General features: G+C 43.1%; 1 protein-coding gene across 3 annotated transcripts in view; it reads left to right on the forward strand.

The window, feature by feature from the left end:
* The window catches only part of Arhgap10 (Rho GTPase activating protein 10), a 263,662-nt gene that overhangs the window by 131,549 nt on the left and 108,992 nt on the right, over positions 1-23,121 (forward strand). For all 3 annotated transcript variants that reach the window (XR_012910917.1, XM_075976491.1, XM_075976492.1), the window contains exons 11-13: positions 2,980-3,061; positions 5,905-5,950; positions 8,637-8,702. Coding sequence is in view for 2 of the 3 variants with exons in the window: in XM_075976491.1 (XP_075832606.1) it covers positions 2,980-3,061; positions 5,905-5,950; positions 8,637-8,702 (194 nt within the window). In the remaining variant the exon portion in view is untranslated. The remainder of the gene's footprint in view (positions 1-2,979; positions 3,062-5,904; positions 5,951-8,636; positions 8,703-23,121) is intronic.

Consider the following 23,121-nt stretch of genomic DNA (forward strand, 5'->3'; position numbering starts at 1 on the left):
AACACAGCATCCTTTAAGGGATCTTGCATTACAATTTTAGGAAAAATAAAGAAATGAATGCAGTTGCACAAATTGTGGCAATCAATCAGCTGGAAGATGATTATCAATTTGGCCTAGAAATTGAGCAAATGCAATTGCCCAAGAATCATTATTTTGAAATGAATGTACTGCTGGTTCTTTATTGCATAGTCCACCGGAGCTAGTACCCGTAAGATGTCAGGGGAATTGGGATCACTATTCCCCTTACAAATCTCACTGAGGGGCTTCACATCTCCCCTTAGGGAATTTTAAATAGGGTTTCAGTCATTTAATGCCTCCCAATAATTTCTGAAAATCACTCATAGTTTGTAAGCTCTCTTTGTAATCCAAACTGCAACACTCTTGTTACTTGCCATGTGATTCCTCCCCTGCCTTCCCAAGGGTCACCCAGGAGTTGCTTTACTTTTTTTTAAACCTGGATTTATTAATTCGATTTGATTTGGCTTATTGGCACCGGCAGCAGAGGAACCTAGCAGCCAGGGATCCAGTCCTTAACAGCTTGAGTTCTTCTTTTTAACCAGGGTTTTCCCATGTAGCCCTGGAACTCGCTTTGCAGACCAGGCTGGCCTCGAACTCAGAGATCCGCCTACCTCTACCTCCCGAGTGCTGGGATTAAAGGCGTGCACCACCAGGCCCAGCCCTGGGAATAGTGCTAGTAGTATTTAGTTCCCAACTCAGGCCAAGAATAGTAATCCTTCACAGGCATGTCCAGAGACTCTTTTCTTTGGTGTCTGTAGACCTTGTCAAATTATCAGTCCATATCACCATCACACAGTAAGACCTAGCTTTCTTAGACTACTTCTCACACCAGGGCCTGCAGGAGAGCCGATGCACACTTGTGTCGTACTGTTCTTATGGATGTGAGCAGGTCTCGGCTGCTGTGCAGGCTGCACACTCCTTGCTGATTGTGTGATGGGAATAGGTGGAGATGTTTAAGTGCAGGTACTTGTTCAAGTTGTGCGCGCATGTGTGTATGTGTGTGCGTGCGTGTGTGCGTGCGTGTGTGTCCTCACAGTTCCAACCTTGTTTTCCGTCACAGTGGGCAAAGTAGAGAATGAATAACGTCTTGACAGCGTGTTCTCTTTTAGCTGACTCATTTTCTCTTTTATGAAATTGGTTCTGTTGCCTCAGTATTTCCCAAGAATCAGTGTGACGGAGGAGCTCGGGTGCAGGGCGTGGTCATTGGAGAGAATTGTTCAGTAAGAGAGCAGTTGTGTCCTCAGGTCAGCCAGTAAACCAGCTCTGACCCACGATTGACCTTTGCTTCAGTCCTGACTCTTGACTCACACAGCCTCTGCGGAGCCTGCAGTGCTGTTTCCTTGGGCGATGTCTAGGGTGTGAACCTTGCTTTAATATTTTAATTTATTTAAATATCCTTATACTTGCCTTATTGTCCTATACAGCCACTAAACTTCATTTTTTTTCATTATTTGTGCTTTATTTCTAGAACTCACAGATTTTTGTAGTTCACAGGGTTGCTGCTGTGGGCTGAGAATTTGTTTTGTTTTTTGTTTTTTGAGACAGGGATTTTCTGTAGTTTTGGAGCCTGTCCTGGAACTAACTCTTGTAGACCAGACTGGCCTCGAGCTCACAGAGATCTGCTTGCCTCTCCCTTTCAAGTGCTGGGATTAAATGTGTGCACCACCACTGCCTGGCTCTGGGCTGAGAATTTGCTGTTGGCTTTTGCCAGTGACTCATCTCTCTTTGGAAGATCCCTGGAGCCGCAGGTTTCTCACTCGTGATGCTGTTGACCCTAGGGTGCGGAGACTCTTCTGGAGTTTTCTTTTCCTTTTCCCATCTTTTCCTTTGTGTGCTTCCGTTCTGTACTGCCCTCTAGTGTGTCTGGTGATGTTTTAATTGCTGCTGTAGTCCAGCCTTTTCCAGGTTTGATCTTGAAACTGCAAACCATGTGGTGCTCTCCTGTGGACTTCTGTCAGAAGTAATAATGAACTCGCTGCACCTTTTTGTGTCTTGATTGTGTGTTTCTCTTAGTACCGAGGAAGCCACTGTGTGGCTGTTACCCTAAGCCACTGAAGCATGTCTTGATGACTTCCCACGTGGAACAGATGTGAATAAATCTTGTGCAGGTTTTTATGGGACATAAATCTTGATAAGAATTGTCTGGCTGGGTCCTCATGGCAAGAGAGTGTTCCTATCTGTAGGAAGCCACCAAGCTGGCTTAGGTTGTTGCACCAGCTTCCGTCATTGTTAGTGCTGGGTAAGCGTTCCTTTGTTCCACATCCTCACCACTAGTTGGTGTTCGTAGTGCTTTCGACTCTGGCCGTTCTCCTAGGTGTGTTATGATTATGTATTAATTTATATATCCTTGATAAAAATTAGGGTTGGGAACATCATATGCAATATGTATAATAAAGTATGAACCTTAAAAAGGAAGAAGATTCGACTTACGTTGTGACTTGGATGACCCTTGTGTAAGTGAAAAAAAAAAAACTGGACAGAAACTATGAATAGGATGTGATTTCCTTTCCTGCAGCACTCAGATTAACCCGATTTATAGAGACAGATGTGTATGTATACTGTGGAAGTTGCCCCGGGGTGCGGAGCAGTAGGTAGGAAATCAGTGGTGGCATACAGAGACTTAGTTTTGCGAGATCAAAAGATCTTGTGGCCCGGCACAGCAGGGTCGCATATACCTGTAATCCCAGCACTCAGGTGGCAGGGATAGCAATATATTGAATTCAAGACCGGTTTGAACTCCATAGAAAGGACACCCCACCCTGTATTCTGGAGGGGAGTCATAGCAGTGGTTGTGCAATAATGTATTCATGTATAAAAATTGTCTAGATAACAGATTTTACATTTTTTTTATTGTAGTTGAAATTAATGAAAACATTTAAGCCCTGTGTCAAGTGTCTGGAAACAGAAGAGGGGGTTTTGTGTTGACGTCGGGTGCCCTGATGTTTTCCTGTTGTCTTCCAGGCCTGGCGTCCCCTTGACCATGCAGGCGTTTTCAGAGGAAGAAAGGAAACAGTGGCTGGAGGCCCTGGGTGGAAAAGAAGCTGTAAGAATATCAGAGCTTTATTTCAAATCCCGGACAGCCGACTTGGCTCATTTCTAAGCTATTTTTGTTTTATAGCATTTGAGAACAGCTCTTTGCTGGAACTGCTGTTTAAACTCATCTGGAAACCACGCAACTCTCTAGTAGATTAGCTTGGGGCAGCTGCAGAACACCCATGGCTGGGACATTGTTCGAATTCAGTTCTGACCTTCCTTAACTTTACCCTTCTTATTGACTTTGCTTTGAAGCCAGCAAAACTTTCAATTTCTGTTTTACCAGATGTTTTTTTGGGGGTGGCAAGTACATTAAATGCTTGCCGTGTATTTTAGACGGGATAGTAAGTACATGGCAGCATTAGTGACCACTCCCCACATGGGCCTGATACTTAATACGGTGGTTCTGCTTTGCAATATCGAGTAACCTTAGAGACTGGGCCTCTGTATGGCTATGGTTTCAAGGAATGGACTAAAGGGTGCGACATGGGTCCCAGGGAACCTGACCTCTATTGGCACTTGGTTCCAGCACTGCTTAATTTTCTGTGTGCTGCTGGCATTTGGGACTCAGAATTGACAGGTCATGTACTGAGTTGGGGGCTTAGCGGAGACAACTTTAGGAAAAAACCACAGATTGACATTCAGCATAACATGTAAAGTGTTAGGATTCAAAGTAAGCAGGAAGCACCAGACAATTTTGAAGATATAGGGTAGAGGGTGATTTGAAGATGGAAGAGGGGTTCAGTAAGGAAGAGGCTTCAGAACAGAGCCTCCTTAGGGGCTAACGCGGTACTGCTTAGGCTGACTGTGAGCCCAGCTGCAAATGTGTTCTCGGAAGTATAGGGAATGAGAGACCACTTGGTAGTGTGTCTGAGAGTGACAGCCTAGCTGCTGTGTTCTAAAGAGACTGTTTCACCCTGTCAGAATTACCATATCTGAGCCCGAGTCAGGCTCCATCTTTTTGTTTCTGACTTTTTTATTTTTGTACTAAGTCTGGAATTCAGGGTCTCACCGTGCTGAGCAAGTGTTCTTTCGTTGGACTGTCCACGCCTCTCGTTCTGTTCATACTTAATTAGTTCTTAGCGTTTTAGCTGGAGTTTTGATGGAGGCCCAGGCAGGTGCTTCAGTGGTTGAGAGTGCTCACTGCTCTGCAGCAGAGGTCCCAGCACTCATGCTGAGCTGCTGGTAACCACTGTAACTCCAGCTGCAGAGGGTCAAATGCGTCTGGCTTCCACAGACCGAGACTCTCTCACATACCTACACACAGATACATAATATATATATATATATATATATATATATATATATATATATATATGTATGTATGTTTTAAAAAGAGTTTTGAAGCCAGGCATGGTGGTACATTCCTTTAATCCCAATACTTGGGAGGCAGAGACAGGCAGATCTCTGAGTTCCAGGCCAGCCTGACTTATATAAATAGTTTTGGGACAGCTGGGGCTACAGAGAATGATCCTCTCTCCAAAATTAAAAGAGTTTTGGTAGTATTGGGATGTAGTTATGCTGTTCCTTTATCCTTTGTGGTAAAGACGCTTCATTAGCTGTGATGATTTTCCCACAAGTACTTTAGACAGTGAGCTTCCGTAGCACGAGTATCCATGGTTGAGTCTTTGAGATAAATGGGCTTCCAGTTTGATTTAGTCGGGAGCCCATGATCAGGTTGGCTTCCCCTACCAGACCACAGCAGGACTGTGGGAAGACTGTTCAATGATACATTGTATGGGGACTGTAATGTGTAGCATACATTTATGGGTGTTGTATGCCTTGCAAGTAGTTAGTGCTAGGACTCTGAGAAGCTGGATGACTGCCACGCTAGTGCAGATTTATTTGCTTAAACATAGGCATGGATTATCTCCTACTCTTGTGAAATTCAGGAGCAGTCAGGAAACGGTGAGCTAGATATCATTGGTTGGAATGTATCAGTTAGTCAACCTGTCTATAAGGTGGAGAGTTTCCCGTTTACACAGACTTGTAACAAGTCCCTTAAGGACTGCAGACCTTGTCGTCCTTTTTTTTTTTGGTCAGTCTGGCATGCTTCTTTAGAGAGAAGCAAACCGAGAAAAGTCCTGCATGCGTTGCTTCTGCATATGCATGCAGAGTAGCACGTCATTAGCCACGGACAGCACAGCGCCCCTACAGTCTCATGCAGACTCCACACAGGGCTTCCCCACACTGACTAGTTTTGACTTAAACTGGATGTCCTAACTTACTTCAACTCTGGCACAGCTGTCTGGAGTGTTGGTGGCAGATCTTACAAGTTGGGCATTTGCATCTAGGTCACCTCTGTTTCAGATCTGCCAGTGACAAGTCCTGGTCTTTGTAGCACACTGTGGTATAAATTGGGTGTGGTAATTGGTGAACACAACCCCAGAGAGGGCATGCTGAAGCCGTGCATAGGGCTGGGTGTGCAGTGCGGGTGGGTGGTGAAGAATGCCATGCCCCTGCAGGAGGGCCACCACCCCAGCGTGGGATGCACTCTCGGCGGGGGTGGGGCATCAAAGCTTGTTGCTCTTACAGAGTCAGGGAATGAGGCCCAATGTGAAGTTTTTTTCTCCCGTGGACTATCTAGTTCATCCTTATGCTACATAGGTTTCATTTCTCAAGCTGCTTAGTTAGCATAAATTTGGAGCTGTCCCAAAGGGCTCCTGAATAGCAAAACATTTCTGTCAGGAAGTTCCAGGCGTGAGGGAACTCGGTTCTGTAAAGCAGGGGTGGAGACCAAATGTGTATTTCATGTGCTACATTATCTAATATTAAGTTGGTAAAATTGAAAATTTGCATGTTCTTCCTTGACTTGATTTGCTGAAAGTGTTCTCTCTTTCTTTGTTTTACTAGCTCATCCATACTTGTAATAAAGCCATCATTCCAAGACCAGAAGGAGGTACGTGTTTATTTCTCCTGATAGTCACCAACCCCAAGCTGTTTCTGGGGCTCAGTCTGTACCTTTTTAAAGCTCACGGGCAGCCCTCATTGCCCACCCGAGCGTTACTGTGAGCTCCCCTCCGGTCTTTTCGTAGTTTAGGTCTACAGTCCTGAATGGCGTTGAGAAAGCTTCTGATGGAAGCTTCAGGAGCCTGTGGAAGAGTCTGCTCCTTGGCCCTCTGCTTCCAGGCCTCCTCATCCTGCCGCTTGTCACTCTCAGTAGAAATGATGGAGTCCTGGAACATGGTGATGTTTGGTTGAGAGGAGCTGGGTGCTGCAAAGGCCCTAATGCTGTAGCGCACGGCAGCCATGTTCAGTGAGCAAGAAAGAGGGAGAAAAATGTTAAGGTGAATGTAAGAAGAATTACTTCAGATATTTGAAACAGTAATCCTTGGCCACAGTAATACATAATAAGAGTGGCCCCAGCTGGATGGTGAACCCCTAGCTACTGGGCAGATTTTCTTATGTGAGCACTTATTATATACAGCAGTGTTTCTGTGCAGCCCGTGGTTCTGTGCAGGCTGTGGTTCTGTGCAACCCCTGGTTCCATGGAGCCCCTGATTCTGTGGAGCCCATGGTTCTGTGGAGCCCCTGATTTTGTGGAGCACATGGTTCTGTGCAACCCCTGGTTCCATGGAGCCCCTGATTCTGTGGAGCCCATGGTTCTGTGGAGCCCCTGATTTTGTGGAGCACATGGTTCTGTGGAGCCTGTGGTACTGTGGACTGTGGTTCTGTGCAGCCTGTGGTTCTGTGCAGCCCGTGGTTCTGTGCAGCCCGTGGTTCTGTGCAGCCCATGGTTCTGTGCAGCCCGTGGTTCTGTGCAGCCTGTGGTTCTGTGCAGCCCTTGGTTCTGTGGAGCCCGTGGTTCTGTGGAGCACATGGTTCTGTGGAGTCCGTGGTACTGTAGACTGTGGTTCTGTGGAGCCTGTGGTTCTTGGAGGCTGTGGTTCTGTGGAGCCCGTGGTTCTGTGGAGGCTGTTGTTCTGTGGACTGTGGTTCTGTGCCGGATGGCGTTTCTGGCAGTCTTGTGATTCTGGCAGGCAGTCAGGACTGAGAACTCTTCTTTCATAAACCTGTGGCTTTAATTTTCTTGCTTTGGTTTATTTTTGACAACCCAGGTATTCCTGTCAGCCCTTGACAGCTTCTAGTCTTGCAGCCTCTGAGTGTTTGCTATATACGGCATATACTCTTAAACTTTGGAAAATAGCAGTGGCAAGGACGTGCTGAGCTGTTCACGTACTGCATGGCAAGGATCCGCGCCAGGGAAAACAAAGTGTTCCCACCTCTGTACTCAGGGAGTACCGATAGGAGACAAAAATGGCACAGTGTGGCACACTCGCTTTGTACTCACTTTTGGTAGATTTGGTGGAATTAAGGCTGCACTTAGCAAAGCCATAGACTGTGTAACAGAAACAGTTGTGATCACTTCTGCTAATTCTCGATTCGAAGACTAGAGATCTATAGCCTGGTACTGGACGTTGGCAGGTGCTCCTGCAGGGGAGTGTGTTCTTCCTCTTTCTTATACTGATGTTCTCCAGCCCTTCTTCGTGTGTCCCTCCTTCTGGCCTTTCCCCTTTGTCTCTGTCCTTTCTTGTTTACCCTAAAAAACTGTAAATAAACCTCCTGGAAATGGTTTGCAAAGCAGGAAGAGATAACTTGTGTTTTATAAAGTGTTATCAGTAGTGGATTCTGGACACAGCTGTTCAAATTTAACCATTAAAATTCACTTGAAAGCTGGGCAGTGGTGCCTCATTCCTTTAATTCCAGCACCCAGGAGGCAGAGGCAGGTGGATCTCTGAGTTTGAGACAACCTGATCTCCAGAGAGAGTTCTAGAACAACCAGAGCTACAGAGAAAGTCTGTCTCGAAAAACAAAAACTAACAAACAAAAAATTCACTTTAAGTGTAGTGTTATAGATTATAAATCCCCAGGAAGCTGTGTTAACGCTGCGGTCCCTTAGGCCTGGCCGCAGGGGCTGGAGTGATGCTATTTTTCATTGATGTTTCAAAACAAAAGCAAAATCTACAAATATATGCCAGCTTGGTCATAAGCAAACATTTATACTAGGAAAAGAATAAAATTGCATTTTCAACTTGGCCTCTGAATAGATCACATGAATCATCTATTTTAAATTCAAATTATGAAAATAATATCATTAAAAAAGCTTGATGTCCAGTGAAAATTATCAGAACGCTCATTGCCCAGGAAGCATTTAACAGAAACTTTCCCTTGTTAATCAGAAGCTCAGATTCACATTGAAAAGCCTTCATTCGTATTTCGAGTTTTCTCTAACTGAGCTACTCCTAGGAGTTTTAGCAAAATATGGAGATTATTTCTATGTAGCCTCCTTTAGAGATTGGTATTATTTTGTTTTACTGTTTAAAATATTCTGTATTTATTAACTTAACATATTTTATATTGCAAGTTGAATTATAAAAATTGGACATCTTGATTTTCAGCATGGAGGCTCTCCTACAAACAAATACATTTTCCAGTGATGCCATTTCTGTGGGCAATGCATAGCCTTCAGCAGTTTTCAGACAATGAAGCAAAAGTGCCATTACCTTAAATTTGTTTTCTTTATTTTAAAAGGGGAAGAAGCAGTAACTACTCATTCTGTAACATTTTACACCTGTTCCTTTTAGGTGCACAGCTGGATACGATGGGATTCACGATTCTCAGAAAGTGCATCAGTGCTGTTGAGACACGAGGTAACAGTCATGCTCACCCGTAGCTTTAGTCCTGGAAACTGTGGGTGTGTAACACCGCAGACCACTGCAGCACTCGGCGCATGCTTACATGTTACAGCGTAAACAGTCTGGAAACTGTAGGTGTGTAACACCGCAGACCACGGCAGCACTCGGTTTGTAAACAGTCATCTCTCTAGCTAGCAGGGTCAGTTATTCCTTTGTTCTGGCAGTGTGGGTTCCTTCATTTTCCTCCCGTGCAAATATGGGAGAATGTCACATATTCCTTCTTTATGTTTAAACACGGCCATGGTTAAAATGTCACATATTTCTTCTTTATGTTTAAACACGGCCATGGTTAAAATGTCACATATTCCTTCTTTATGTTTAAACACGGCCATGGTTAAAATGGAATCACATTTGCTTGTTAGGTCCGCTATCACACAGAATACCACAGGGAAGATGACTGAGGTGGGGATGCATCCTCATAGTGTGGAGGCTGGAAGCCAAGCACAGGGGGAGACAGGACTAGTTTTGCTGAGGCCTGTGCCCTTGCTTGCAGATGGCATCTTCCCACCATGACTTTTCTTTGAGTATACATGTCCCTGTTGTCTGTGTATTTAGGTTTGCTCTTTTTTTTTTTTAAAAAAAATATTATTATATATAAGGATTTAAGTCATGATCACAACAGTGTGTGTGTGTGTGTGTGTGTGTGTGTGTGTGTGTCTGTCTGTCTGTGCACATGCCCAAGCCCAGTTTTAATAACCTCACCATCTCCTTCAAAACCTTTCATTTTTTTTAAGTGTTACATCCCATGGTTCCGGGTGTTAGAGCTTTTCAGGGACACAGTTCATTTCAGCTCATATAAACCTTTGGAAGAATCAGCAGTTGGAAAGCTAATTCTTACCACATTGGTTCAAGCACCTTAAAGATGGTTTTCTTACTCTTGTGGTATCTTATTACATGATCTTTGGGGCTGGGATTAGCTCAGTGGTAAAGGCTGGGACACACAAGGCTCTGGGTTGATCTTTAGCTCACATACAGATACACATATATCTTTATTGAAGTAAAATCTGAAATCTCTTAAAGTGTATTTTTATTCCTTGAGACTTTTATACATGCACACCGTATTGATCATGTTCATCCCACAGCCCTGAACTCTCTAGAACCATGCCTCCTCCTTCCAGCTTTATCTCCTCCCGTCTTTCAAGTAATCCACCGAGTTCAGTTTTGCTAACCCTATCCTCATGTTGTGGGACTGTGCTGGATAGTTTTATGTCAGCTTGACACAAAGTGAAGTCAACTGAGGGGGAGCCTCAATCAAGAAAATGCCTCCATGAGATAGGGCTGTAGCCAAACCTGGTGGGGGAGAGCCCAGCCTATGGCGGGTGGGGCCATTTCTGGACTGCTGGTCCTGGGTTCTGTAAGAAAGCAGGCTGAGCAAGCCATGGGAATAAGCCAGTAAGCAGCACCACTCCATGGCCTCTGAAGCCTCCAGGCCCCTGCCCTGATTGAGTTTCTTTTCTGACTTCCTTCAGTAGTGAACCCTGATTTTGAAGCTTCCTCCTCCGCTGGCTTGGGTCAGGGTGCACCATCACAGCCATAGTCACCTGACTAGGACAGAGGTCACCCACTGGGGTGTGCTGCACCCAACAGGGGACACACTTGAAAGCACTCCAGAAGTCACCTGCCCATAGCTGCCCAGTGAGTGGTGGGGTTCGGAAATGAAGTTTTGAATTTCATACAGCCTGTGTAGTTGCGTTACTACTGTTGCCATGGCCACAGACTTTTGATTGCCTCCATGATTCTTCCTACCCCTTTGCAGTCACTTGCTATTCCCTCCTTGGTCTTTGGTTTCCACGGACCTGATTCTTGTCCCTCTGGTTGTTGGAGGGAAATGCTAAATGCTTGCTGATGGAAGTTTCTAGTCTTTTCCAGGCTAGCTCTATTTAACATGCGGCTTTGAGGTTCCTTATGCTCTCTAGATAGTGAACTTCTTTTTTAAAATTGAACCAAGATCAGACAAATGCCAAATTTTTCTGTAGTCATCAGGACACCAAGAAGAGGTAACTTTTTTTTTTGAGTAACATTATTTTGAATTAAAAAAAAAAAGTCATGTGTCCGAAAGTAAATAATGTAGATACTAGCATATTCTATCTTGGGCTGGGCGGGGCTGTTTAGCAGGTTTGCTACCATCTCAGAATTAGTCAAACCACAGTTTGCTCATAAAATTACACTGTGCATGGGAGTCAGATCCATTTATCTACCCAATACCATCATGAGAAATTTATGGCTCGTGTCTACCAAGTTGAAGAATTTCATCAAACACTTGTTGCTAAATCTTGTTGCATGGTCACCACATTGAACTTGACTTCATTGCTAAAGACGTGAGCTGGAAAGTGGCTGTTTTAAGCTCGCCACGATTATAATGTCCAGTAACCAAGTCTGGGTAGCATTGTCCTAGTGAGAACTGCTTGTTTGGAAAAACAGAGTTCAGTTGTTACCTTCAGTGTTGCTAGTGTCTGCTGCTTGGGGATCTTTTTTATTAACTACTTTTCTTAATAAAAAACCAATCCATCTAAACCCCAGAAACAACAGAAAAGTTCTGAAGAAACAGCACAGTGTTCTCAGTAACGGATAACCCATCACAGGTCAGCTCTTGTGCCAGTCAGAAGCCAGGTGCTATCGGGTATTTATTGAGCAATCTCAAGGTGTACAGAGCCTTGCCACAGGCCTTTGGATGAGATAGTGAAGGTTGATTCCATGTAACCCTTAATCCAGTAATAGTAGACGGAGCAGAAAGATTTGTAAGCCGTTGAATTATTCTGGGTGATTACATAAAAATGTAGCAGGTTTGCACATTCAGAGAATCTTATGATGATGGGCTAGAAAAGACTGAAGGTTAAATGAAGACTGATTTAGGAATAGACTTTTAAGATTTAAAGGACGACTGTTATAGCTTGGCATTCAGAGAACTGTCATCAAAGATGCAGAGACGGGATTCAAACTTGATTGGAAACACAAGGGAACAGTAAGAACTTGTACTTAAGGAATTTGCACTTAATGATGGAAGTGCAGGCTCAGTACTAGAGGGTGCTAAGAGCAAGGGCGCCTAGAAAAGTTAGTAGAAAAGAAGTGGCCATATTTGGGGTGTGCAGACTGTGCAGAGGGTGCAGTGCTCCCTAAGTAAGCTGACTGCATTGGGACAGTAAATATGGCAGTGGTGCAGATAGTACAGAGTCACCTGAGTGACATCACTGGAGTCCTGTTGGTCACTTGGTGCTTAGCTATTCTCCAAGATTTCTGCGAGGAATTTGTTTGGGAAGTAAAGATTGTCAAAGCCACATAGACATTTGTGATAGGTCTGATGATGTATCCTAGGACATTGGTGTTCCTTCTCCATTTCACACCCTGGCTTTGTTAATTATGTTTTCTGTGTTTGTTTTGTTTCTGAGAATCTACTATTTATTTGGAATGGAGAAAATGTCTTTCTTATTCTTTGTGTGCTTCTTATTTCTGTCAGTAACCAGCGCCTTGTGTGTGTAGCCAGCATTTGAGAAGCAATAGCTTGGGCTTGGGCATTCAAGAGGTAGGGCCAACATGCCATATTGACTAATTGACAGATTGCAGATTATACAATTTTTGGAAGGGTTTGTCTGTCTATATGTAGTTAGAATGAATATTTTCATGTCGCATATACAAGATCTTTCCATTTGTTAGGAGTTTATGTAGGCATCTTTCTGTACTATGGTAATATAGAAGACAGAGAGATGAGTCCCATTGCATATGGAGGAGAGTAATGCTTTCAGCGAGTGAAGTGTGATTAGTTTCTCAAGTAAATAACTCCCCTTTCTTGAAAGGAAACATGCCCAGTTAGTTGTTAATTTTTTTTGTTCTTTTTTCCTTGATGGGCCTGCAGAACACTCAATTTTGAGTTTACGTTCAATATTGTAAGCAAAAACAGTAATTCCTTTGCTTAAAAACATCTTAGTTACTGTTTTTAAAATAGTCATTATGTTAAATCTAAACTTGTATGTCACTTTTGTTTATGAAGTTTCTCTTAAAAGTCTTCCCATATGTTCATAATTTGAATATTCACTGTAATTTTCTAGAGCATGGCATTAAAATGTTGATCGAGGCAAGCTGTGAGTTATCAAATCCAGTAATGTAAGAAGCTGTGAATTCATGGGTGGATAAGTCATGACAGACCTTGATTTGTCACATGTCACATCATTTGTTTCCCCTTGAACAGCGCAGGAAGGTTTAGAGGTTTGGAGAATTTTCCCGACACTGGCTGAGGATTATGCTGTTCCCGTATAGAGCTTCAGCTGGTGGGGCCAATGATGAGCTCTGGCCCTGGCCGAAGACAATGGCCAGTTTCACCGTTAGTCTTTGGCGATGACTTTGGGTAGGAAGGTGCCCAAGGGAAGTGGAAGGATAGTTTACCATGATTGCGCAATAGTCCTAAGTCACCAAGGGCAAATTCCAGGCAAAATGAAGAAAATAAAGAGCAGCTGTCCTAAGAAAACTTACCCGAGTAAACTGCTTCACTTATGGGCTGTTAGGCATCTCCTGTGGGAGGGAGCTGAAGAGCCCCTGGTCTGCAGAAATGAACAGTTGAAATACTGCAGCCAGGCGAGTTGGCTGCACATTCTTTTCCTCAGCCGACATTCATTTTAAGAAAATTCACTCCAAAAAGCTAGCAACGTTAGATGAATGATTGAGTTAAACTAGTGAGGGCAAATATTTGCAAAAGGATGGATGGATGACCCGTGTCCCTGCTCACCGCATGTCCATGTAGTTGATGGTTGGTGCTTGAGTTAATTCTTCTAGTGCAGTGTCTTCTCTTCTCAGCCAGGAATTCTCCAGCTTGGGCCTGGAGAAATGGCTCAGAGGTTAAGAGCATTGCCTGCTCTTTCAAAGGTCCTGAGTTCAATTCCCAGCAACCACATGGTGGCTTACAACCATCTGTAATGGGGTCTGGTGCCCTCTTCTGGCCTTCAGGCATACACACAGACAGAATATTGTATACATAACAAATAAATAAATATTAAAAAAAAACAGCAACAAAAAAAGAATTCTCCAGCTCTCTCATCTTTTGTTTATCTCTGACTTTGTTCACTTCCTCCTCCTTAGCCCCGAAACCCACACAACAGGAGTGAACTCTGTCTAGTGATTATGTGCGTGATCTAACTTCTGGGACTCTTTGGGCTTGGACGTTGCACAGGGTCCAGAAAACAACAGCGGTGCATTTACAAGTCATTGTGGATGTGTGGGCTCAGCTTGTGGGTTATCAGCATCTTCACGTCACAGTCCCTTTATCATCTGTGAAGGAGGCTGTGGCCTGCATCTCCTTCCTGTGTTGTTATGGTGATGGTACATGTGAGTGCTCCTGACTAGCATAGAGGTAAATTTAGCAACTGGTGCTCCTGATAATTAAGAAGTGCCATTAGTGTGTGGCTTAGGAACACAGATGGACTTTGAAGGCATTCTGCTTTCCCATCATGGCAGAATATATATATGGGAACATCTCCCCTGCATTCACATGATCTAGTCATTTTGTGTGGCTTCTGGAACAAGCAGCTGAATTAGTTGATTTCGCTTGTACCTTTTCTGTTTCCCATTCTGCTCTGGTCACTTGAGAAGTAGACCGTCTTGAGCGCTAAGAGGGATAGATGGTAAAGAAAGGAAGGTGCTCAAAAGAACACCGTGCCTAGAACATCCTCTCACGTTTCTGGAAAATTCACAGAAGGGAAAATGAGTGTGAGTGTGAGATTGATCCTGGTGACCTGGTTTGAGCTGTATATATCGATGATGAGTTTGAAGTACTTTTATTTGGCTGCCCCGCCCATCTCAGCTGACTTTAGTGCTTCTCTTTCCTGGCTACACGTGGGTTAGTGGATGTCGGACAGTGGTTCTTGGGTTGTTTCCTGTAGGGAGGGCACTGGAGGATACGGTGTCCGAGGGATGGTGCCGTAGATGAACTCCAGCTCAATTCTAAGATAGTTGATAGTCGCTTAAAGAAGGGAGGCTGAATTTGGCTCACAGTTCAGTATATCATGGTGAGGAAGTCAGGACAGCCAGAGCTTGAAACAGTTGCTCATGTGTCCTCCACGGTCAGGAAACGGAAGGAAGGATGAATGCTTGTGCTCGCTACTTTCTCCTGTTCACGCACTTGGGAACCCAAACCCATGCAAGGATGCCACCCACAGTGAGTCTGTCTTTCCATTTCAGTTAACCTAGTCAAGAATAAACCTCCCAGGCCTGCCCAGCGTCTAAGCCAACCCAGTGATTCCCTCACAGATGTGAGCAGAGGCATGCTCCATGAGTTATTCTAGGTCTTGTCCAGTTGACGGTCAGTGTTAACTGTCATAGACATAACTGAGTTTATGCCATGTTCCTGTTAGGAATGGTCCTCTGCAGTTTCTTGGAGACTGGTAGAAGGAAAAAGTTCTTGAAGTAGAGACAATGGCCCATATGTGAGTCTTGGGAGCTAGAGCCATGTACTGTGCTTCTTTGACCCTCAGTTACCAAGTACACCACATAGGTGACCGACACCCACCTGCCCGTTCCACATAGGTGACTATCATCCACCTGCCCATACCCGATATATAGGTGACTGATACGCACCTTCCCACAATGCATAGCTGACTGACATCCACCTGCCCGCTCCACATAGGTGACCGTCATACACTTGCCCGTTCCACATAGGTGACCGTCATACACCTGCCTGCGCCACATAGATAATCAACATCCACTTGCCCGCACCACATACATAGGTGACCGACAGATATCTGCCTTATGGTAAGAGTGGGCTGTATTGTGATCCAAATATAGTGTATATATTCTGTTCATGTATGGAATTCTCCGAGAACAAATATATTTTAAAAATGAGAATGTGAAGGCACACAATGCAAGTGACAGCAAGACTCCAAGGAAGAGAGAGCCAAGAAGTGACTGGTGAATGTTGGTTGTTGGTTGTGCTACTGGGGAATCAACTCAGGTCCTCATGCTTATACCATTCTACAACCATTGTAATGTCTTCCTCTTTTGACAAGATAGTTAGCATATAAGGGATGAAGTTGTAAATGTTATTGGTGAACAGCAAACATATACTTTCTTTTTTATATTTATTCATTTAATTTTGTGCCTGCACACATATGTCTCTTTTGTCTGTGTGTGTGCAGGTCACAGGACAACTTGTGAGATATGTCATAGCACCATGTGGCGTCTGGCTGCTGAACTCAGGTTGTCAGGCTTAGTGGCAAAGTGCCTTTAACCACTGACATCCTGACTGGGTGTACTGTCCGCCTGTACTACGTGTACTATGGTACTATGCCTGTTGTGGGCTCCTGCACTACGTGTACTATGGTACTATGCCTGTTGTGGGCTCCTGCACTACGTGTACTATAGTACTATGCCTGTTGTGGGCTCCTGCACTACGTGTACTATGGTACTATGCCTGCTGTGGGCTCCTGCACTACGTGTACTATGGTACTATGCCTGCTGTGGGCTCCTGCACTACGGGATGGTTCACATTCCCAAACCAGGCCCAGATTTAAACACATAAAGACACACAGACACAGATAGAGACCCGGGTCATCCTTGAAACAAGAATGCTCTCTTTATTGTACTTCAGGGAAGCTTATATAGGGATCCTTAACTGATAGCCACTCCCCAGCTCCTGGGATTTTCAGCTGTAAAACCCACCAGAAACCACTCCCCTGCCATCAGGAACTCCTGAGGGTGTCATGCTCAGAGCAGCTGCAGGCTGCTCAGAGCAGAGGAATACAAGTTGTTTACTGGAAATCCAGGGTCTGGTGGTCTGCAGTCCCCAACAACTGGGAGTCATTCCTATAAAGGAAATGTTGACTCTCTTCCTGGCCTGTGCTCTATTTTATAAATATGGGCTGTGAGCAGCATGTCTTTCATGTGTATTATACCTAGCTATTTTGAAATTGGGTTTAAATTTTATAGCTCAGTTAAAAGCTTTTAACGAGTGCCTAGCTCTTCTTGCGTTGTTAGCGTCTGTTATTTAGACAATGTAAAGGATCTCTGCAACAGGCTGTCCTGGACCACCAGCCCCCACATCATAACACAGAAATGTAGTATTGGTTGTGAATGCTCGGCATTAGCTTAGACTTGTCCCACTGGCTCCTTTTACTTAATGTAACCTGTTTCTATTCTCCTCAGGGCTTTTTACCTTTCTTTCAGTCTGTATGCCCCACATTTCTGCTTTCTCCTGTCTGTCTGTCTGTCTAGCCCCTGGTGTCTCCCTCCTTTTCTCCCTTGTTCTCTCTTCTCCTCCAGCCTAGGTTTCTCCTTCTACTTACTCTCTCTGCCCCTCAGCTCCACCGGTCCCTCATTTGCCTAGCTATTGGCCATTCAGCTTTTTATTAAATCTATCAGGTACCTTAGGCAGGCAAGGTGAAACAAATGTCACACATCTTTACATTGTTAAGCAAATACATCATAAACAAATGTAGCACACCCATACATAGTTAAAGTAATATTGCACAATAGTTTTTACCCTTCTTTTGCCTTGTATCTTAACCTCACCTGTCATTCCTCTTTAGTAGCACCCCTCTTGGTTTTGAAGTCTTTTTTTTTTTTTTGTAGGTGGAAGTTTCTTTCCAGCCAACCAATTCCCAAATAACTGGTGCAGAGACTCAATATTAATTTCAAAAGCTTGGCCAATAGTTCAGGGTTTTTACTAACTAGCTTTTACAACTTAAATTAGCCCGTTCCTGCTAATCTATGTCCTCCAGCATGTCTTGTTCCTTTGTGTCTCCTGGCAGCTTCACTGATTCCACCCTTCTCTCTCCTATACTTCCTGCCTATCAGGTGTAGTCAGTTCTCTATTAACCGATGAGAGTAATGCATATTCACAGTATACAAAAGGATTATTCCACAGCATTTCCCCCCTTTTGTCTAATTAAAAAGGAAGGTTCTAATTGTTGCATCGCAAAACTATATATAACAAAGCAGTTATTAAGTAAGAATTAGTTACAATATCCAGTTCATTTGTATTTGGCAAATCTATAGAAAATACTCCAGTATTTATCTTATCTTTATGACTCTGAAGTTTTATACCTAGTTTACCTTTTGTCGTAACTAAGGAGAAAACTCCCATGACTATCTAGTTTTAAATTCCATCAAAGACCCCAGAAGAGTGAAATGTTACCTAATGACAGGGACATCTGGCTGTCTGGACATCACCCTAGGTTTTTCTGTGATATTGTGGTGCCTATCTTTCGCCCATAGATCTAGTATATCTCACAGACATTTCTGAGAACCAGGGAAGCTTGAAGGACTGTCCTACCTTGTCTTGAAAAAGTTTGGCAGTCCTTTTTTTTTTTTTTGGTCCTGCTGGTTCAGTTTGTACATTATACTGTCAGCAGTTGAGGCAAGGGCAGTTTTTTGCCCAAGTGGCTAGCTTTGGTATAAGGAAATAAACTCTATATGGAGTTTCTTTGTTGCCCATCATTTTCTTTGAAGTAGATTGGTGCTGTTAGGAGCAGAGATGTCATACTGTCAGGACAAGCCTTAGGTTATTAAATATATCAAGTGACATCCATATTCTGTAGGTTGAAGTGTTCGAAGACTATAACTTTTTAAATATATCTGTGTCTGACCTTGAAAACATACCTAACATCACTACAAATTTCACTATTGTAGATGACTAATTATTAATGTGTATTTCTTAATTATACATTACATTTTAAATGAACTGCATAAGCACAATATCCCAAACTAGTAGAAATATAAAGACAGCATAATAGAAATAACTCTAAATTTGTATCAATAAATTAAAATCTATACCAATGTAAAATATTTTGAGATTAACGGTTGTGTTTTGGATTGAAGTAGATTCAATAATCTATCCTTTTCCCCATCATTTTTACAGCATACCCCCTTTCTTCTTTTAGAAAGAGGTCTCTGAATTTAACTTCTTTGTTAGAGCTTTTTTTTTCAATGACCCATAACAATTTGTAACTCACCCTCCTAAACAATGACAAACATTTATAATCCATTGAATAGTCAGTAAACAACCCCTCATATTCTATCTCTTGGGACTTCTTCTCTAAATTACTTCCTGTTGTCCATGGGCACTGGTATCTTGAGAAAATTAGGATAATTGTTAAGTCTTGACTGGAGTATTCTGTGAGGCTCCATCATCTCAGTCAACAGCCTTGAAACTGTTCTGGATGCTGGATCACCTGGACCATCCATTTTTATTGGTGTCTGGTCCCCTTGTTCTGAAAATACATAAACTTTTAAAGGTAACATACATATCCATTAAGTATAGACTTTACATTGTACACAAGTCAATGATTTCTTGTTTTATGTTTGAGCAGCTAATATATACATCATGTGCCTTGTAGTCCAAATAGGATCATTTCTTTTATGTCTGTTGTCATGATTTTAGGAAGTCATTCTTGATAAAATTAGATTTTTTTAATCCGGAATATTGAATCCACAGCTTCTCATTTCCCGTGGAAATAAAAGCGTAATGTCTCCCTTAAAGTAAAACCTCTTTTAACCAAAATTTGAAGTCAAGATATTTTTACAGTATATAGGTTGGTTGAATCTAGCAGTTTTTATAATCCAGTGTCTTTTAGCAGCCAAAAAATTCAAAGACAACATAATAACATACAGAATCTAGACTTCCTGTGTATTTTCCATCTTATCTGACTTATTTCTTTTATATTACTTTAAAGAACTTTATTTTAAAGCTATAGATAGATAGATAGATAGATAGATAGATAGATAGATAGATAGATATAGGTATAGATATTGTGAGTGTTTATACCTTTTTCCTCCTGAACCTATTAATGTTTTAAACACACTCTAACCCATTGAGAGGTTTTTCTATCTGAATCTGTCTTAACTTCACTATCTGTGATCTTCTCTGTCTGCATGAAGGAAACCCCAAACCCACCGTGCAGCTTGCTGGAGGGACTTGCACTGGTAGCTCAAGTCCTCAGGCAGTGGCTGGGAGATACACGAGGGGAACCCACCATACATCTTAGCTCATGGCGTGGTGGCAGCTGCCAGGAGACACGTCTCTGTCATGTGACCTGCATGAGAGACATGAGACTAGGCGCTGAGTGTAGCTCCCTTTGTGTGTGTCTAGAACACTTTTTAAGCTTTCTCAGTTTTTATCTGGATCTTCCACTCCCGATGGTGGGTACCACTCTTTGTTTCCCACTTTTCCCAGTTTAACATCAGAGAAAACGGAGACCCTTGTCTTCTTGAGTCAAGCTCTTTCAGTGTGATGATCTCTGGCTCCATCCATCTACTTGAAGAAAGCCGATTTCATTCTTTATTTCTGAGTAGAACTCCATATGTGAGGTTTGTTCCCGTGTTTTGCCAAGTGTTAAGTCATTCAGTTTCCACAACCCATTCTTCCAGTATCCCTGGCTTTTAGGTGAACAACTTGCCAGGCACACAGCAAGGAAGTGGCAGAATGTCAAGTTTCCAGGGTACTGGAGGCCACCTTAGCTTGTAAGGATTAACTACTCACGTTAACAAGTTACTAGTACCAGGATTTTGGTTTGTTTTAATGAGGCTGCCAAGGTCTTCCATGCTGTGTTGAGCTTCGCAGCTGCATCAGTGCTGAGAAGCGGCTACATTGTTCTTTGCACAGTTTAACATGCAAACATGTTTAGCGCTGGCTAGCTCCCCTCCAGAGGTTTAGAGTTAAGTAGATATTAACTCCTGACATTTACAGAGGTGAATCTGTGCCCTAGGAAATCATGGCAGCTCATGCGTGGTTCTGTCCGTTCATATTTAAGATGAGACGGAACGTGAGAATGCCATGCATTGCTGAGTTTCATGTATCAGCCTGTTTAGTTTTCTGTAACCCAATGAAGTAGATAGGTTGGAAGTGTGTACTGTGCAGTTATTGAGGATAAATATGTATTTATATGGAACATAACTTTACATTTTTTTGTTCCATGACATGAAATAATGTTTGTGAGCTTCTGACTTTTTCAAAAGCTATCTGCATAGCGTGCCATTTTTGGCCAAGCTGTGAGGATTTTCTCACAGTAGTTCTTACTGATTTTATGTATACTACCTTTTTTCTTTTGTTTTCAAGTCTTAGCATTTTGAAAATATAAATATGTGAATATGTAATTTGAATATGATAAACGTAATAGTTATTATTTATATGTGCGTGAAATTTTATGCTTTTTTTTCACCCTAGGACTTTTTCAGTGCTGGTGTGATCTATAGACTGTCTTTGTGTTTGTGTATGCATAGGTGTATGTGTGTATATACATACATGTATGAGCATATGTGTTCTAAAAATGAAACATTGCAGACTTCTGATGTTGGAGCCTGCTGCGTCAGAAATCAGCAAGGGGGTACCTGGGAGGAGGCACTTAGGCTAAAGAAACATTAGACTGAGAGAAATTGAGGCAGAAAACACAGGATAGATTCGAGGGACTACCAGCCTACTTTGGCCAGTCTTGATTTTATTTCAGAGCTTGCTTATGTACAAAAGCAGAAAGAAGCACAGTCAGTCAGTCAGTGCCTAACCACAGGACCATTCCTGGCCTGAGTGAGCAGTCTCACTTCTGTCTTGATGTTCCTGAGGTTTGCCGTCAGCAGTATTATTCCTACTAGATAGAGTCTTCTTTTCTTGTGGGCACAGTGCTCTTTCCCGTGGGCTAATCAGAAGTCTCTCATAGTCCTCAAGGTTATTGGGAAAAGCAGAGTAGGCAACTTTGAACACAAATGCCTTATAAGTCAGAATGGATTTCAGAGGGAAACCGAGTCACATATGGACTCCCACCTGATGTAAATTCTGTGAGTGTGAACGTTAATGACCTCTCCCCTGCTGTCATCACACACAAATGCAAATGCACGGTTCAGTCATTCCACAACGCTTCAGCACTTCATATACTTTATATACCAGGTGCTCCGCAGGTTGCTAGCTGAGAGCCGAGTGAATGTGGGTTTGTAGGCCAATAGAGTTTGAGCGTTTATTTCTGTAGACTCATACACCTGTAAAATACTTCAAAAATTGTCTTATGTCTGTTGGCACCTGAGTGCCTAGGCTCCCCTCGGGCTTGATACTGATACCGTTTTACATACACACATGTGAAAATGCGAATTTTCCTGCTTCTTGCCATATTCTTTTCACTATCCACCAGGTTCTTAGTCCATTACCCATCTCATTCATTGACTTACTGGCTTTATTTGTTACAGGGTAGCACACGACATGTGCAGATGGAGTTACTAAGCTGAGGGCCTCCTCCTGGACCCAAGGGGAAGATGACGTCATGGCTCAGTAGTCTCTGCTTGCTGGCCTTTAGTTTTCTAGTTGTCATACTGTATCTGTGCTGTTTTACCTGAGAATCAGTCCTCAGGAGATTGGGTTTTACATAGCCTGCTGGCTTGTCTGTCTGGTTTCTGTTCACTTTTTCGTATTTGGTCGTCGGCCTCTTCTTCCAGAAGCCGTCTTTGTTTTGGGTGTCTTCCCATCCCTTGCTGTTTTGTCTGACTCTCTCTACTTGTCGCTCACAGGTTTGAGTCTGACTCCTCAAGTCCACGGCTGGGAAACTCCGAGTTGGTCAAGAGGACTCTGCTCAGTGAGAGGCCTCTAGCCGTGGAGTGTGCACATAGTTCATCCACCTCTTCCCTCACACTCTCTTCTTCGCTCCCCGTTCTCCCACTTTCCTATGCTCAGCTGTCTGATTGCTGTGTTGCTGTGAACATGTATGTGCTCCTGGATGACAGGTGTGCTCTGTCTCATGTTTAGTTAGTCTGCAGCCTTTAAGAACAGCGTGAGAAGCAGAAAATGCCCTAAGACTTGGTTATTAACCTGCCATTTCCAACCTGCCTTTGTACAGGACTTATTTAAGTTTCATTAAAAAGAGGAAAAACTGTGTTAAGAGCTATAATTCTTCTTTCACCTTTTATTATACATTAGCAATTAACTCTAGTTCTCACCAGGTTGATGAATTTGAACTTGATCAATTATCTAATAGTAATTACAAGCATAGAGTGATTATCTTTGCTGAAGTGACATCCTTATTTCATCTCTGTATTTCTGGCACTTTTCATAAATGCTTGCATTTGTTTGACTTCAGAATATGACTTGCTCTCTTGACTCTGTCATTGAGGTCAAACTACTTAAACTGAGTGATGCTGAACAAATCCTGGGGTGTGAAAACCCTAAGGGTGAGCCTGCTGGGAGTAGGAAGGGAGCAGGCTCAGTCTTCCCGTTGTAGACGTGAATGTTCTAATTCTTGCTTCTTGGCAGATTCCTTTGTTTTTTGTCTAGTTCTTGGCACGGCTATGCTATCTCTACCCCCCCCCCCCGTCCTTAGTGTCTCTATTCCTTCTTAGGGAGGGGATCTCTGCTGCTGGGATTGGCACTGTCTTGATAAATGTGTCTAGACTTGGGCTAGTTCTGCCCTCCTGGCTCCAA

This window comes from Microtus pennsylvanicus, chromosome 6, assembly GCF_037038515.1.
Source record: "Microtus pennsylvanicus isolate mMicPen1 chromosome 6, mMicPen1.hap1, whole genome shotgun sequence".
Taxonomy (NCBI): Eukaryota; Metazoa; Chordata; class Mammalia; order Rodentia; family Cricetidae; genus Microtus; species Microtus pennsylvanicus.